Consider the following 13,764-nt stretch of genomic DNA (forward strand, 5'->3'; position numbering starts at 1 on the left):
GTTGGGTAATGGGAGTTCGAATAGGATTTATCTTATGAGTTTTACCAGTGATTGGCTCTATTCTACTCCTATTCTGTATGCAGGAAGTAAGAAAAATGAAGCAGCGGCTACAGCTACCTCTGGCCATAGCTGGGGCAATGGTACTGCTCTGCCCCTCCTCTGAATAATTATTTGCGCTTGATTGCATGCAATTTGCCGGCTGCTAATGTCAACAGCATCGCAGAAGCGTCTTAGGACATCTGAGGAGCAGCAAAAGGAGAAGGAGCAGGAGTAACAGCACCAGTAGAGTGTTGCTTTATGGAGCCCGAAATGAGCCATCTACTTGGCATCTCCATCTTGCCAGCCACGTATTCAAATTGCCTTCAATACCCCGCCCGCTCTCTCTCTCTCTCTCACTCTCTCCCTATCGCTGACAACTGCAGCGTTTCGTCTCTTCCCTGTCTTTGCAATTTGTTTTCCACTTTTCCCTCCAGTCTCTCTCTCTCCTCTTACAGAAACTCTCAACCAAGCCCCAACCCTTCCCCCTTCCAAATCACCCTTAACTAAGGAAGGTGGCGCTTACGCTTGATTACATTCGCGCTGGTAAACAAATTTTTCCAGAAACCCAACAACACCTTTCTTTTTCTTAATACGAGTATACTCTTCCAGGGAGTATAATGATTTTGTGGCCAAGCTTCAACGATATCTGCCTGAAACTCTGCATGAAAAGTTATTTCAAATCTGACTACTCATATGGTTTGTAACCGTAATGGTAAACGGTAATATGCAAGAGCATCAAAAGCTTCGGTTTCTCCTCTCTCTCTCTATCTCTTCTCTTGGTTTCTCACTATACTTTTCCTTGTCCTTGTCCTTGTCCTGGTACTGTCACTCTGCCAGCCGCTGTCGCTCAGTTTGAGTGGGACAGGGACACATAATTTAATTTACAATTTGCTCACTTTATCAGCACGTTTGGTAATTTGCCTTAAATTCAAAATTAAATCGAGGACGGAGCAACAACTCAGCGTCGTCTCCAGTTATCTGGCTGCATATAAACATGACCTCCACTGTAGCACCTAGGTGGTACTTGCCCCCCGCTTCACACTCTGAGAGTCTGAGAGTCTCAGAGTCGAGTCGAGAACATAAAGTTGGTAATTTAAGCAATTGGAGCGGCTGCTGTTGCATTAAAATGTCAAAAATATGGCTGCCTGGGCGGAAGAGGAGGCCCAGCACCGAACTGATGGCTGTGGTGGGGGTGAGGGCGGAGACGGAGGCGATTTATGTTTATGATGCGCTGGTCAGCCTGGCGCTATTTTGTGTATCATTCTGTGGAGTCTTGGTCCTGCCCCACTGTCTCTCCCCCCACCCAACACCCTGTCTTTCCGACCTCTCCTCTGGCTGACTGGCGTGTAATAGAATTTCAGTGGCGTCGAAAAGAAGCACAAGAAGCGGAGTGCGGGGGAAAAAACACACAAATTTATGGAATTTTTAGTGCAATTTTTTATTTGCATAAGCGCATAAAAAATTTCTGCCATAACAACAAACTTGTTTGCAGCGCGACAATGGCAGCAGACACCGCACAGTGGAACCACCAAACAGTCCCCCAGTTGCTAGATAAATACTTAAGTATTTGAATGGTTTCCAACTCTGGGAATATGTCACACTGTTACAAAACAGTTAACGTTAACAGTGCCTTCCATTAAATGTACATTTTGGCATGCAATCGATGGAGTTTCATCCAAATTGCTTCCCTGTGGCGAAGAATGCACTTGATCTGGTTGTTTGCACACCACTGTGCATACCACTGACCTGCTGTTTGCTGTTTCCGCATGAGTGGCATGTCGAATATTTTACTCGCACGAGTATATGCACACTTCTTTTTGGGCATTCAGATGTGTGCGAACATGGAAGGAAGCTCTGGGAGTACTCCTGGCATGGGCACAGTTGTGTACACATGTACATACATACATACGTGTATACGTACTATATATACGTATGTATGCACCAGTTTGGCAGTCATTTGCATTTCCGCAAATGTAATATTTATGACTTCTATGTGTCTCTACCCATGAGTGGGTCTAGCTTGATGCTGGGTTTGTCAGTCTGTCAAGGGTCTTCTGTTGGTTTAGTATGCGTGTAAACTTATATGCAAAACACTCTTTCGTATTCCTGCCGCCACTAAAAGATTCATAACCGAGTAAGGGCTGACCAAAGCATTTTATGCTGCCCCAAAGTCGCTTGTCCATGTGGCTAAAACAACATCCAGGCACACACAGAAACTACTGGTAGTGTGAGTGCGAAATCAGAGATCAAATAAGCTCATCGAGGGCACTCTTCCGCACCAGAAGCTTTTAGCTAAATGCATTTTGCTAATACGAATTTCGATAAAAATGCACCAACATCCCACAAAGGTTTGGCCCACAGCTGCTGTTATGTTGGGTACTCCCAAGGATCTTTCAAATGGCCATATAATCATCCATCCATGCAGAACGGCTGACGAGGCAAGGGCAAGGCACACTGTGTGGGAAGGGTCGTGTTTGTCTCCTGTTCCCTGCCCCAAGCTGAGAGCAAACTAATTACAATACCCAGAGGTAAGTAATGTTTATAAAGAGCTTCTATATAATCGCATATCCCCTTAACAGCAACAAAAACAGCAACAGCAACTGCAACAGCTTCAACTGCTTGGCAAGCCAATTTGCACATAATCGAATTGAAAATTTTATAATCACAAGCTGAAGATGATGCCCCAGAACCCAGTCCAATGCGGGCCACACACGTGCAGATTGCGTATGCAAGAGAGAGAGAGAGAGAGGAGGGGAACGAAACTACTAAGGGCGTTATGGGGCATATAACATGCATATTGTATGGCTTCCTTAAGCTCCGCTCCTTAAATGTGCCTGGCAAGCTGGAACTTCCAAAGTACATGTTATAGTTGTCGGGATGAAGCATTCTCTCTCTCTCGAAACACATAAAAGTAATCACTTCGGTGGCTTGTGACCAGCTTTGAGCGAGTCGCTCCCCCCTTCTTCTCACACTCATTCACAACCCTTTCGATTGGGTGTTTGGTAATGGGCAAAGTTCTGATTATAACCAAAGGCTGACACACACATCAAGGATAATATTATGCAACCAATTTGTTCCTTAAGGATACCCAAGCACCTATTATGCCGCCCTGTGGGACTCCAAGACAAAGCTAGGAGGAAAAGATATGCTCTAATGCATTTTCCACGATCATCAGTCAGCAATGTAATGTGAGGAGAGGGAACTTCAAATGAGAACACACTAAATCCGTGCGGCACTACTTACCCACAACATTGAAGGTGTACGACAAGGACATCTTGGGCTCTGTGTTGATTTGGCACTCGTACACCCCCGAATCACGCGGCTGGGGATACTTTATTTGCAGTGTCCAATTGGCCGAGCCATCGGGTCGCAGCACCTGTGTAGATATGTGTACAGAGAAGAGAAAACATTTGTAATCCAATATTAAGTAAGACCGTGTAGGAAACGCTCACCTGGAAACGCTGATCGGATGTGTAGGTGGCGCCGCCGGCGGTGAGTATATGCAGATCACGTTTTCGTATCCAGGAGACCTAGAACGGGAGCAGAAACAGCAGAAAATTGCCATGAAGTGCTTTCCTCAGTTACATTGCTTACGCCTCGGCGAAACGAAAGTTCCGCGCTTGGGGAGCATTACAAATTCCGCACTTAAAAGTTTTTCCCCACCCATGTGTTTCTTTTTTTTTCTTTGTGGCTTGTGTCTGCCGCTGTTGCTATTCACACCACTTAAAGGAGCGGGAGAGCCGCAGCGACAGGAAGTGGACGAGGATGAGGTGGGTAAAATGAAAAACAAAGCGTAAAGTTTTCTTTTCCGTTCATTTTTTCTTGTTGCCGGTTTCCGCTTGCCGCCTGCTCCTGGCGCTGGTTAATCTTTAACATTTTGCTTTTTGTTTCTAGCATTTAATCAACAAACAAACAACGCTCAGCAAAAGAAAACACAGGCGCCAAAGGAGTTCCAAAGGAGAACGGGGGGGGAGAACAACCACGAAAAGTTACCGAGCATAATCCGTGTACATTAGAGCGTGAAAGGACCAGCGTCAGACCGTATGCGCCACGTTGCCCGGAAATGAAAAACGCTCTCAGAGACCGTCATATAAATTGGTCCTAACAATTGGCAACTCTTTAAGCCAGACAGACGACTAGTTGAAAGGTCACTCGTTGCGTCCGTAGAATGTCCCCGAAGCTGCCTGCCTCAGCGCAATTTCCAATTGTTTCAAATAGCCTTCAATCCTTTGGGCCAAAATGGAATCGGTTGGTTGGCGAACTGGTGGAAATGGGGAAAATCGAAAGAAGGGCAAGCAATGAGACAGCTTTGACGCCATTTTCAGCCTTTATTTGGAAGCATTTTTATTATTCCTTGAATTACATTTTCATTTGATTGCCCAGCGCCTTGGCCTTCGCCATTGTCTTTGCCCTTAGCTGGAAAATCTTTTGGGGAAAGCCATTAACCATGATTTTGTGTGTCTCTCCCCGGACTGGGCCGAGATTTTGTTTCGTGCGGCCCGGCATCGGCATCGGCATTGAGCCCTGGCACACTTTTGTGTGCCCTTTTTGGCACATTGTTGCCAATTTATTTGATGACCTTAGTTCTTGTTCCCGCTGTTCCCGGCTATTGTGATACTCAATTTTAATTACATTGCAAAAGTTTTTTCCACAGCCCCGCCCCTGCTCCTCCTCTGGCCCACTGTCCCCGTGAACTTTAAATGTTTGCTGGCTGTCAACATTAAAGTTGAAAATATGCTGTGCTGCCTCATTAATAAAGTTAATTGCTCAGCCCCTTGGGCTTTTACCAAAACCAAAAGTCATCTTAAACGTAAACCATTCAACTATGTGCCAAATTCGGACTCGGAGGCCGGGCCCAAAGGATTGGCCATCTAATAAATTCATTCGATTCGGCATCACCCAGCCATTGCAGGCGGGTCACGTAATACGTAAAAATAAAAATCATTCGCCTGTAAAACTTTTATGGGCTGTCGCTTTTATGCCCATAGGCGATGTCCTGGCCTGGCGTGGCCTGGTCTGGCCTGGTCTGGCCAGATGTAAATTAAATCGCTCAAATCCTGGCTATCCAGGCTATCATTGTTGTGCCAAGCCCTGCACACAGATTTACCCATTTTCATTTCATTGCGTTTCATCGGACAATTGTCGCCGGCACACACAGCGTATGAGCAATGCCATAAAGTTAGCTCGAAATGAACTGCTAAAAAGGGATGTGGCACACACTAAATAACTATTCGAATGGGAATTCAATAGGTGCAGTTTCATTTCAGTCCAAACAAAGCCCTACTAAGCAAAGGTCTTGGGATGATTTTATATTCCAGGCCAGTTGGACTGACCCTAGTCCTGGCCCTGGCCCGCTCTTAAATATTTCATTTTGTCGCTGAAAACTGCAGAAATCAAAAGTGAAAAGTTTTCCAAACCCCAGACGGGAGACGACTAAAGCCCTGCTCAGGTAAAGCCAGATCCTCTGTCAAGCTGGATCTGAGTCCTCAATCTCAGAGTTGCTGAATTCCCTTGAGTGGAGGGAAACTTTGCTCTGGGTGTAATTTTCGTAATGTTTTTAGGTTTAAATAAATACCACAAGCATAGTTTTATATTATTTAACACTTTGTGTTCGTTGTGGCTGAGCGCTGTGCGGCCAAAAACTTTCGCTTTGCTTGCCTCTTCTCCTCTCCTTCTCCTTCTTCGTTGACTACTCTGACTCTGACTCTTACTTTCCTTTTGTTTTTCTGTCATCTACGAGAACAGTAAAATGAAAGAAGTTTCCGCTGCTTGTATGTATGTCGCTGTGTGTCTGTGAGTGTTGGTTAGGGCGAGCGTGTGGAAAACTTGGCGAAAATACATTAAAAACTTTGCTGACGCATTTTCTGCGTCTCTAGCCAAGAGAGACTTTAGACCCGGACCCCACTCGACAGAGCCAAAAAATAGTTGCACTTCCAGTTGCAGTTGCAATTGTAAGTTTGTTGCAGCACTGCCAGCCAGCCACTGGCTTTGTCCAAGCTTAGAAAATGGTGTGAAAATGAACGGAAAAGCAACTCGATCTCGTTTCTCCTGAAGGAGATTCCAATTGGCAAATTACTTCGCATCCATTTAATGAACTCGATACAAATTAAATATTTCCCTTCCACCAAGGGCGACAGTTGCCAGATGAAGACTTCAATGGCAACTTTGTTTTGGAGCAGTTTGTAAACAGAGTTGTAAACAGATTTAAAATTTGGTTCTCCTTTCAGAGCTTTCCCCTTTTTTTTGTGTTGTTTCGGTGGGGAAAGAAGTTTGGTTGTCTGCCGAACTGGCATTAAAAAGGGTTCGCTGCCTTTCCAGAAGGCCTAAAACTTTGTTTAATATACGCGTTTGCTTTGTTGCTGCTGCTGCTACTGCTGTTGTTGGTATTACAAGAGTAAATTGCTCGTGCTCATGTTCGCTGATGTAGCGCCATGGATGGAGCGTTTATGAAAATGTTGGCGGCACTCGGTGCGTAATAAATCAACAGTGAACGGACAATCCTGTGAAGTCAAGTTGAACAAGCGGATTCCGCGCCAGCTTCCGCCAAGGGCAGGCAAAAAATAAAATTCGGTGAAAAAACCAAACCAGGCCCATCACTGAGGGGGGAGGGGGTGGCACCCAGCTTGATATTGTAATGTCGGACTACCGCCCACACGGCCAAAAGGGGCCGGGGTTTCGGTGGAGAGGGCCCGGGCTAACGAACTAGCGGCACGGGCATAAATTACACTCCGCCTTGGAGCGGAGTGGCGCATAATGGAAGCCAAGCGCCGGCAAAGTTATTTGCCGTAACTGTTACACTTTCAATTTTGAGTTTATGGATGCAGCCCTGTCCTAGGCAACCGAGGTGGGGACAGGACTGGGTGCCAGTTCCAGTGCCGCGAAGGGGAAGAGCAAGGGTGCTTTGGCATGTCTTCGCGGGCACTGACAGGGCGCGGTTCCAGTCTGTCAATTACAATTAATGTTTGCAACTTAGCCCGGGGACAAGTTTGTTTTTCAGCCAGCGCATGCTTAACTGCCTCCATTAGGGGGCCGTCCGACAAAGGGATGCCGCTACAAATTTACACACATATGCACAATAAATCGATTGTGGCACAAGGATCGATATTTCTATGCTGTGAAACCTTCTGCAGTTGTGAATGAATATCGCAAGCAGGAAGCATTCCTTGAGCTACACTTCAGCAGCAGGAAATATCTAATAGCAAAGGCATAGAAACGATAGCTAAAACATTCTCAATTTTAAACAGAAAATGTGTTAAAATTTTTGGTATACTTTTTTTGAAACGAACTACCCAAAGGTCTAGCCACAAAGGGAATTACAAACAGTTATGGAGTGCGAGAAGATTGGTGAGTGGGGGCCCGATACTGCCCGATATGAGATACACTATTCGAGGTACCCGTTCGCTCTATCTGCAGTTGAGGCCACCGGCATTGCTGGTGACCACAAACAGGACACGACCCTGGAGCAGGAGCTCGAGGGTGCCCTGTCCTCAAGCAGTGCCGATGATACGCCGCCGGGCATGATCATTGTGGGAAGCCGCATCAGCGGCAGGGAGGAGCTAATGGAACCAGGCGGCGCAGACAAGGATAAGCAAAAGGAGGTCGCGATTGGATTAGGGAAAGATTTCCAGAAGGATGTTGAACTGCCACGGGAGCAGCAACCAGCCTGCTCCATGTCCCTGGGCTTTAAGCCACACGTCCAGTTCCAGCGGGTGCCACATGAGAGTGTTGGCCGCCTCCTGGCCAGCACAGAGGCTGCCCTGGCAGCCGCCAATAGCTCGGCCTACGCCACACCCATGTCCGCGATTCCGGAACCGTTTTCCACATTGCGTCACGTCGTCGACGAGGCCACGCAGTGCAACAATCTGGGCAACGATGTGTCCGCCTCCAGTGAGTCAATGACCTCGCTGGGGTCGCTTGTCTGTCGTATTTGTCATAACGCCGATAATCCCGAACAGTGAGTAGCCCTTTGGATATATAGGCCTATCTATTTATTTATCTATCTATCAATTACGTATGCCAGGACAGAGATAATGGGGCATACCCTGTAGGGCGGGCCCTCTGACTTTTGGGGGTATATTGTTTGGCTTTTTGTATGCCAGATGGGTTCTCGGGAGACTATTGACTCTGTCGAATGATTTTAATCTAGGTGGTGTGCGTGTTATGCCCCACCTTCGCTGTGAATTTACAGGGTATCTTCACTTTCATTTAATTACGTTTGAGCAGCCGCAAATTGTGCAAAGAATTAATTGCGTGACATTTAATGCATTTAGCGAAAGACCCACGAGCAAATGTGAATTTATTTTAATTATTAAAATTAACACTGCACGAAGCTTTTCCTGCCTCTCTCTCTCTCTATCTATCTCTCTTCGTACTGTCTTTCTCTTGGCAGCCGCTTATCTCGCTGGTTGGTTGGTTGGTTCGCCGTCTCTTAATCCCCTGATTTTTCATTGTTGGCGCTGTTTACATAACCCACAACCACCCACAACCACCCACTCCCATCCGCACCCATCCACACCCATCCACACCCACCCACACCCATCCACACTGCTACGCCAAACTCACTGTTCTCGCTTCACTTAGAGTAAGCTCCCCTTCGTACTTTGCTGATGTTTTCATTCCGATTTGTTTGCAGACTGGTGTCGCCCTGTTTGTGCAAGGGCTCGCTGACATATGTCCATGTGCACTGCCTGGAGCGCTGGATTAGCACCTCGCACTGCACGATATGCGAACTTTGCCAGTTCCACTACAACACGGAGCAGACGCTGCGGTAAGTGAAAGAAGCAGGAAGCAGAAAGCGGGCACCAGGCAGCAGGCAGCTGGAGATCAAAGACGCCCTCGGCTCACAGCTCCACGGCTTTTTAATCAGCTGAGCTGCCGCTGAGTCGGCTTCTCCTTTTTTCCGTACTGCTAATTGCACGCCCTGTCTTCGTCAGTGGTTTACTGGGACTCTGATTCTGATTCTGTCTCTGTTTCTGATTGTGATTGTGCATCGCTTTCTCTCCTTGTGATGTAGGTACTCCTGTCTGCAGTCGCTGCGAATTTGGTATTCGCGTGCCATGAGCCGCCGGGCCCTGCAGGAGGACTGCCAGATGTTCTCGCTGCTCACTCTGGTGGCCTTTGGGATCATTGGCACCCTGCTGGTGGGCATCCAGTACTATGCCATGAACAATCAGTCCTGGGCCATGAGCAAACTCTGGACCAAGTCCTGGATGCTCTTCTTTCTGTTCATGACGGTGAGAGGGATTCCTCACAGCTCTAATCTTAGCCTCTAATCGGCCTCTGCCTTCCACAGGTAACAGTGTACTTTGCCAATATTTTCATGCTGGTCAAGTCCCAACTGACGCCTTGGTATCGGTAAGTAGATCCGTAAGCGACTCTTGAAACATCTATCACATAGTCTTCCCCCTTTTTCCTCCAGCTGGTGGCAGTCTGCAAGAGATATCAAACTGATTCTGGAGAATCGGCGACCCTTTCCGAACCCGAGTCGCCTGAAGCACCTGGCCGTCGACGCCGGCTCGCTTTCCGCCTCCATGATCACCCATCACGATCAGCAAGAGCTGCCACCACCCGTGCCCGTGACCTCTGTGCCGACAACCTCCAGCGAGGAGGAGCAGCTTGGTAGCAAGGCCGGCCGTCAGTGGGGCAAGCGTATGGAGAGCGCTATGCTGGCTGCGGCCATTGCAGCCACAGTGGAATCGATTGCTGACGCTAGTGCCCGGGAGAGCGAGAGCAAGGCTGAGCAGGAGCGCGGCCAAGAGCAGCGTCGTACCGAGCAGCCATCTGAAGGCACCGGCAACTAAAGGGGCAATGAAAAGAGCCACGCAGACAGACGGACATTGGAGACGGAAAGGAGCAAGAGGCATGGCGGTGGCATGGCGGTGTTTGCGTGTCATTTGTTTAATGTAGTTTCAATACTTTTAATGAACTTTCCCAATGAGCGGACTTCAATTAAGTCCGGGCCTGATGATGCTGCTGTTCTAGTTCCTGTTCCGGCTTCTGTTCGTGGCTGTGTCCTGTGTCCTGTGTGGTGCGTGGTGCGTGTCGGTGCCTGCACTTTGCCTTTGACGGCTTCCTTCCCTTCGAGCCGCATAACTTCCGTTTCCTGTCTCGCCCCTTCATACCCAAACCGCCAAAAGCGAGGAAATTAAAGCTGATAGCAGTACGAGGCACGAACCAGGAGAGACTGGTGCTGCTGGCACAAAATGGCTGATGGGAGAGGCAGTCACGTGATTGATGGCTCATAAATTAGTCATTTTCCTTTAGTCGGTGTGTTTGTTTGTGTGTGTGTGTGCGTGGAGGGAACTCGTTAAGGCCAGGAACACGCCTATGCCTGTGACGGGGCAACACCCACAGGACGTTGCTCAGTTGTCGCCTGTCTTGTTTGGCCATTTTTCTCCCACCTCGAGTGCAGCCTCCAAATCACCCAGTAATTTAGTCTAAGCCTCTCTCTCTATCCCTCTCTCTTTCCACCCCCGTATCTCCCTCTCTATCACTCTGCTATTATCTAATAACAGCACGAGTCCTGGTTGCCAATGTACACTGGTTCAAGAGCCGGATTGAGTCAAGGCAACCTCCGTGCGGTGTTTGAATTTTGAATTATTAGACGCACAGTCACCACTTGTGACCACTGTGAGCCAACGTCTGGTATGCTCTGGCCAGGGGCTACGGCTAAGCCTGGCTAAGTACGGGACCGAGCTGGACTGAGCCGGAGTTGGGCGCCTAACGTGCTGGCCATTTTGACATATTAGGCCCTGGCAACGTCAGTGCTCATTCTGAAGGGTTAACAACCCACAGCGACCTTCAATCATTTGCCTGTGGACCAACCCAATGCGTAGGCAATCACGGCCAGAATGATTGAGTGCCTGCAAATCCCAAGCGGAATTTTCATCTACGAGTATCTGGCACAGTTTCCATATGCTCTTTTTTCCATTCCTTTATAGCTGGATCATACCCTTTCCGCGGGTCTGCCCGTTTCTCTTACTTCCATTGAAATGATGAAAAATTCTACAACTTTTTTCTTAACTTTGAATTATTACAATAAAATGTGTACAATATACTTCTGCATTTCCTCTAATATTTCCCATCTACAGAAAGAGATTAAGAAATCAAATTTAGAATTTTGCTAAATATTCCAGGGTATTTGCTCCTCTAAAGCCGACGAAAAAAATCAAATATCGATTGTCCATTTTGTAAAAAAATTTCGTATGCTGAAAATAGGATGACCACAAAAATTCACAATTGAAGGATAACATTTTTGATGCCACTTTGCTTTAAAAAAAAAGAGTACATATCTTAAAGACATATTAATTCTCTTAGGCTTGATGTGAATATTGCATATACACGTTGGTATTATCTACAGGATCCATCAAAGTTCTTTTTTATACAAATTCGGAAAGAGAAATGTTTGAACAGCGATGATCTCAAAATATATATCTTTTCGTCCTACATTATTTTTTGTTCAAGTTTACTTACGTCCTTATCGCCCAGCCGCTCCACGCGGCAGTGGAGGAAGCCGGTCTGGCCGACGGTTACGGTCAAGTTGCGCGGCACGTCAAAGTCGAAGTAGGGCAGCAGATTCGAGGGCGAGATGGTAGTGGTCGTGGTCGTGGGCGGCGTGGGGGCAATCGCAGCACTGTAGCCTGGAAGGAAGAACAGATCGAGAGGGCGGGGATGTAGCATACATTGCGGCATAAAAGCTTGTGCCAAATGGAAATTTATTTCCATTTTCATTCACACATATGTGTGTATGTACGGGGCAACGTATTGTATTGTTGGTTTTAGCAGAGCATTCAAATGCCCCGACCCCAAAAGGCCTGGCCACAACTTTTGGTGGCAGCCAAAGCCCTAACTGAAACTGAAAAGTAATAAAATTCGCATAAAAACTCGGCTCAAAAAAACACACATAAACAGAAAACCAACAAACGGATGTAGCGGGGCATAAGTGGGGGGATATTTGTGTGTATGTGTGCGAGTATATGGCACAAAAAATCCTCAACAAACAATTATATTTCGCTTTTTATTTCTTTGGCATTTGTTTGGAGAAGCCAGACTTGTACCTAAGTGCTGAGTTTTCACTGGAAAAGACTTGAAAATCGTTCAAGTCATTTGTTTAACCACGTGGATGGTTTTTGTCTTATTTAATAACGAGTGCTTGTAGAAAAATGTTTTTGAAGATACCAAAGGAAGTGTTGGGCATTTTTTAAATGTCATTTGACAACAAAAATATTCGAATTTTCATAGTTTAAAGCGCTCAGCAGAAGTCGCTCTGAAAAAGAGAAAATTTGGGTAAGAAAAGCACAACAGTCGATATCAAGCCGTACCGTTTAAGTTAAATATTCTTATCCCTTTCAGTCTACCGCGATTTCATATAATGAATTAACAATGCAATAGATAATGCCTTACATACTTGTTTTTATCCAAGTATAATTATTGGAATTCCGAGCTTTGTCGGCGTTCGAATAGATGAATACTTATCCATATTTTATTCCTAGTGAACAAAAGCGTTGGTGGGTGTGGGGGGGACTGGGCCAATTATGACAGCAAAGAGGTTTTCCGGCCATCAACGCATTTCACAAATGTTTATGGGCGGGGGAAAAGTTGTCCATGCAGAGCCAAAAAGTTGGCTGCTGCAGTCAGTTGGAGCCAAGTTACTGTAGATAAAGCCCAAAGAAGCAGACGAAACAGGGTGAAATAAGTTCATCAATACGACACGATGGGGGCAGATGGGGCTCAGTGCAGAATGTGGGGTGGCGAAAACTTTGCTCACATCAAAGCAACGAACCAATCGTCGTAGATCACAAGCAACCAACTGGAATAGGAATAATTGAATGAGGCGATACGAGACGAGTTTCAAACTGCTGCTAGCTGGCGTCAGTTTATCGAACTCCGTGCTAAGCTCCGGACTAGCAGTGAGGAATCAAACGGTCCCCCGCCAGGCCATCGCCTGCCGAAGGAGAAAAACTGCTGTTGCACATTTCCGTTTCCGCACGCGCCAAAAAAAAAAGAAGTGAAAACTTTTCTTGGGCGCACGCACAGGGCACATGCACACACAGACAGCTGGAAAACATACGCAAACTTTTTCCACATGCGTAGAAACGTGAAAACATGAATCGACGCCACCACAGCGAAGGTGGGGGTGGGCGGTGCGTTAGTGGTGGTTGGGCCACAATGGAAATGTGGTGGGTGGTGTGTGCTGAAGACATGACAAATTTTGCGATTTACTTTCGTTCTTTTTTTGAAAAATTTTTAACACAAAGTTAGATTTAATGCGCGCCCGCATCATTTTCGTACGTGCGGCGTTCCATCGCCTGCCAATATGCAAAACATTTCGGCATAGATAATAATGTAAGAGGAGCATCGGCAAAAAGTTGGAAGCTTCTGGCGAATAGGTTATGCTCTAACCTTGGTGGAGCGAAAAAGTCTTTGCGTGTGAATAGAATAGAATAGAATAGAATAGAATAGAATAGAATAGAATAGAATATACGATAGGAAGGAACTTATTTCTTATGATACTAAACTGTTAGGCAATATTAACCAAACTAACATCCCAATATTGCCATGTGATTATTACCACAGGTGAGTGAAGGTCGCATCAATATTATTTCAGCCGCCCTTATTCCATATTGTCCTAAGAGAGCTACCTACAATCAGGACCCTTCATGATACTCTACACTCTACCTACCGCCAGACAGATACCTACAACAGGCTATCACAGGCCACCGAAAA

The 13,764-nt window shown here is 46.5% G+C and overlaps 2 protein-coding genes across 2 annotated transcripts in view; one reads left to right on the top strand and one right to left on the bottom strand.

The window, feature by feature from the left end:
- Nucleotides 1-13,764, bottom strand: part of LOC111080337 (zwei Ig domain protein zig-8) — a 47,683-nt gene that overhangs the window by 8,161 nt on the left and 25,758 nt on the right. Inside the window, exons 2-4 of the mRNA XM_022375894.2 lie at nucleotides 11,512-11,678; nucleotides 3,492-3,569; nucleotides 3,283-3,415 (exon numbers count right to left, since the gene is read on the bottom strand). Of these exons, the coding sequence (XP_022231586.1) occupies nucleotides 3,283-3,415; nucleotides 3,492-3,569; nucleotides 11,512-11,678 (378 nt within the window). The remainder of the gene's footprint in view (nucleotides 1-3,282; nucleotides 3,416-3,491; nucleotides 3,570-11,511; nucleotides 11,679-13,764) is intronic.
- On the top strand, nucleotides 7,226-10,003 carry LOC111080336. The gene is made up of 6 exons (XM_022375893.2): nucleotides 7,226-7,383; nucleotides 7,453-7,993; nucleotides 8,672-8,806; nucleotides 9,053-9,272; nucleotides 9,332-9,393; nucleotides 9,458-10,003. The coding sequence occupies exons 1-6, from the start codon at nucleotides 7,365-7,367 to the stop codon at nucleotides 9,837-9,839; spliced, it is 1,359 nt and encodes a 452-aa protein (XP_022231585.2). The 5' UTR covers nucleotides 7,226-7,364; the 3' UTR covers nucleotides 9,840-10,003.

This window comes from Drosophila obscura, unplaced genomic scaffold (assembly GCF_018151105.1).
Source record: "Drosophila obscura isolate BZ-5 IFL unplaced genomic scaffold, ASM1815110v1 contig_186, whole genome shotgun sequence".
Lineage (NCBI taxonomy): Eukaryota > Metazoa > Arthropoda > Insecta > Diptera > Drosophilidae > Drosophila > Drosophila obscura.

Excerpts from the sequence above, each read along its gene's own strand:
- LOC111080336 (XM_022375893.2), top strand. Across the intron at positions 8,807-9,052 it reads AACACGGAGCAGACGCTGCG|GTACTCCTGTCTGCAGTCGC; the intron begins GTAAGTGAAAGA and ends CTTGTGATGTAG. Across the intron at positions 9,273-9,331 it reads TCTTCTTTCTGTTCATGACG|GTAACAGTGTACTTTGCCAA; the intron begins GTGAGAGGGATT and ends TGCCTTCCACAG.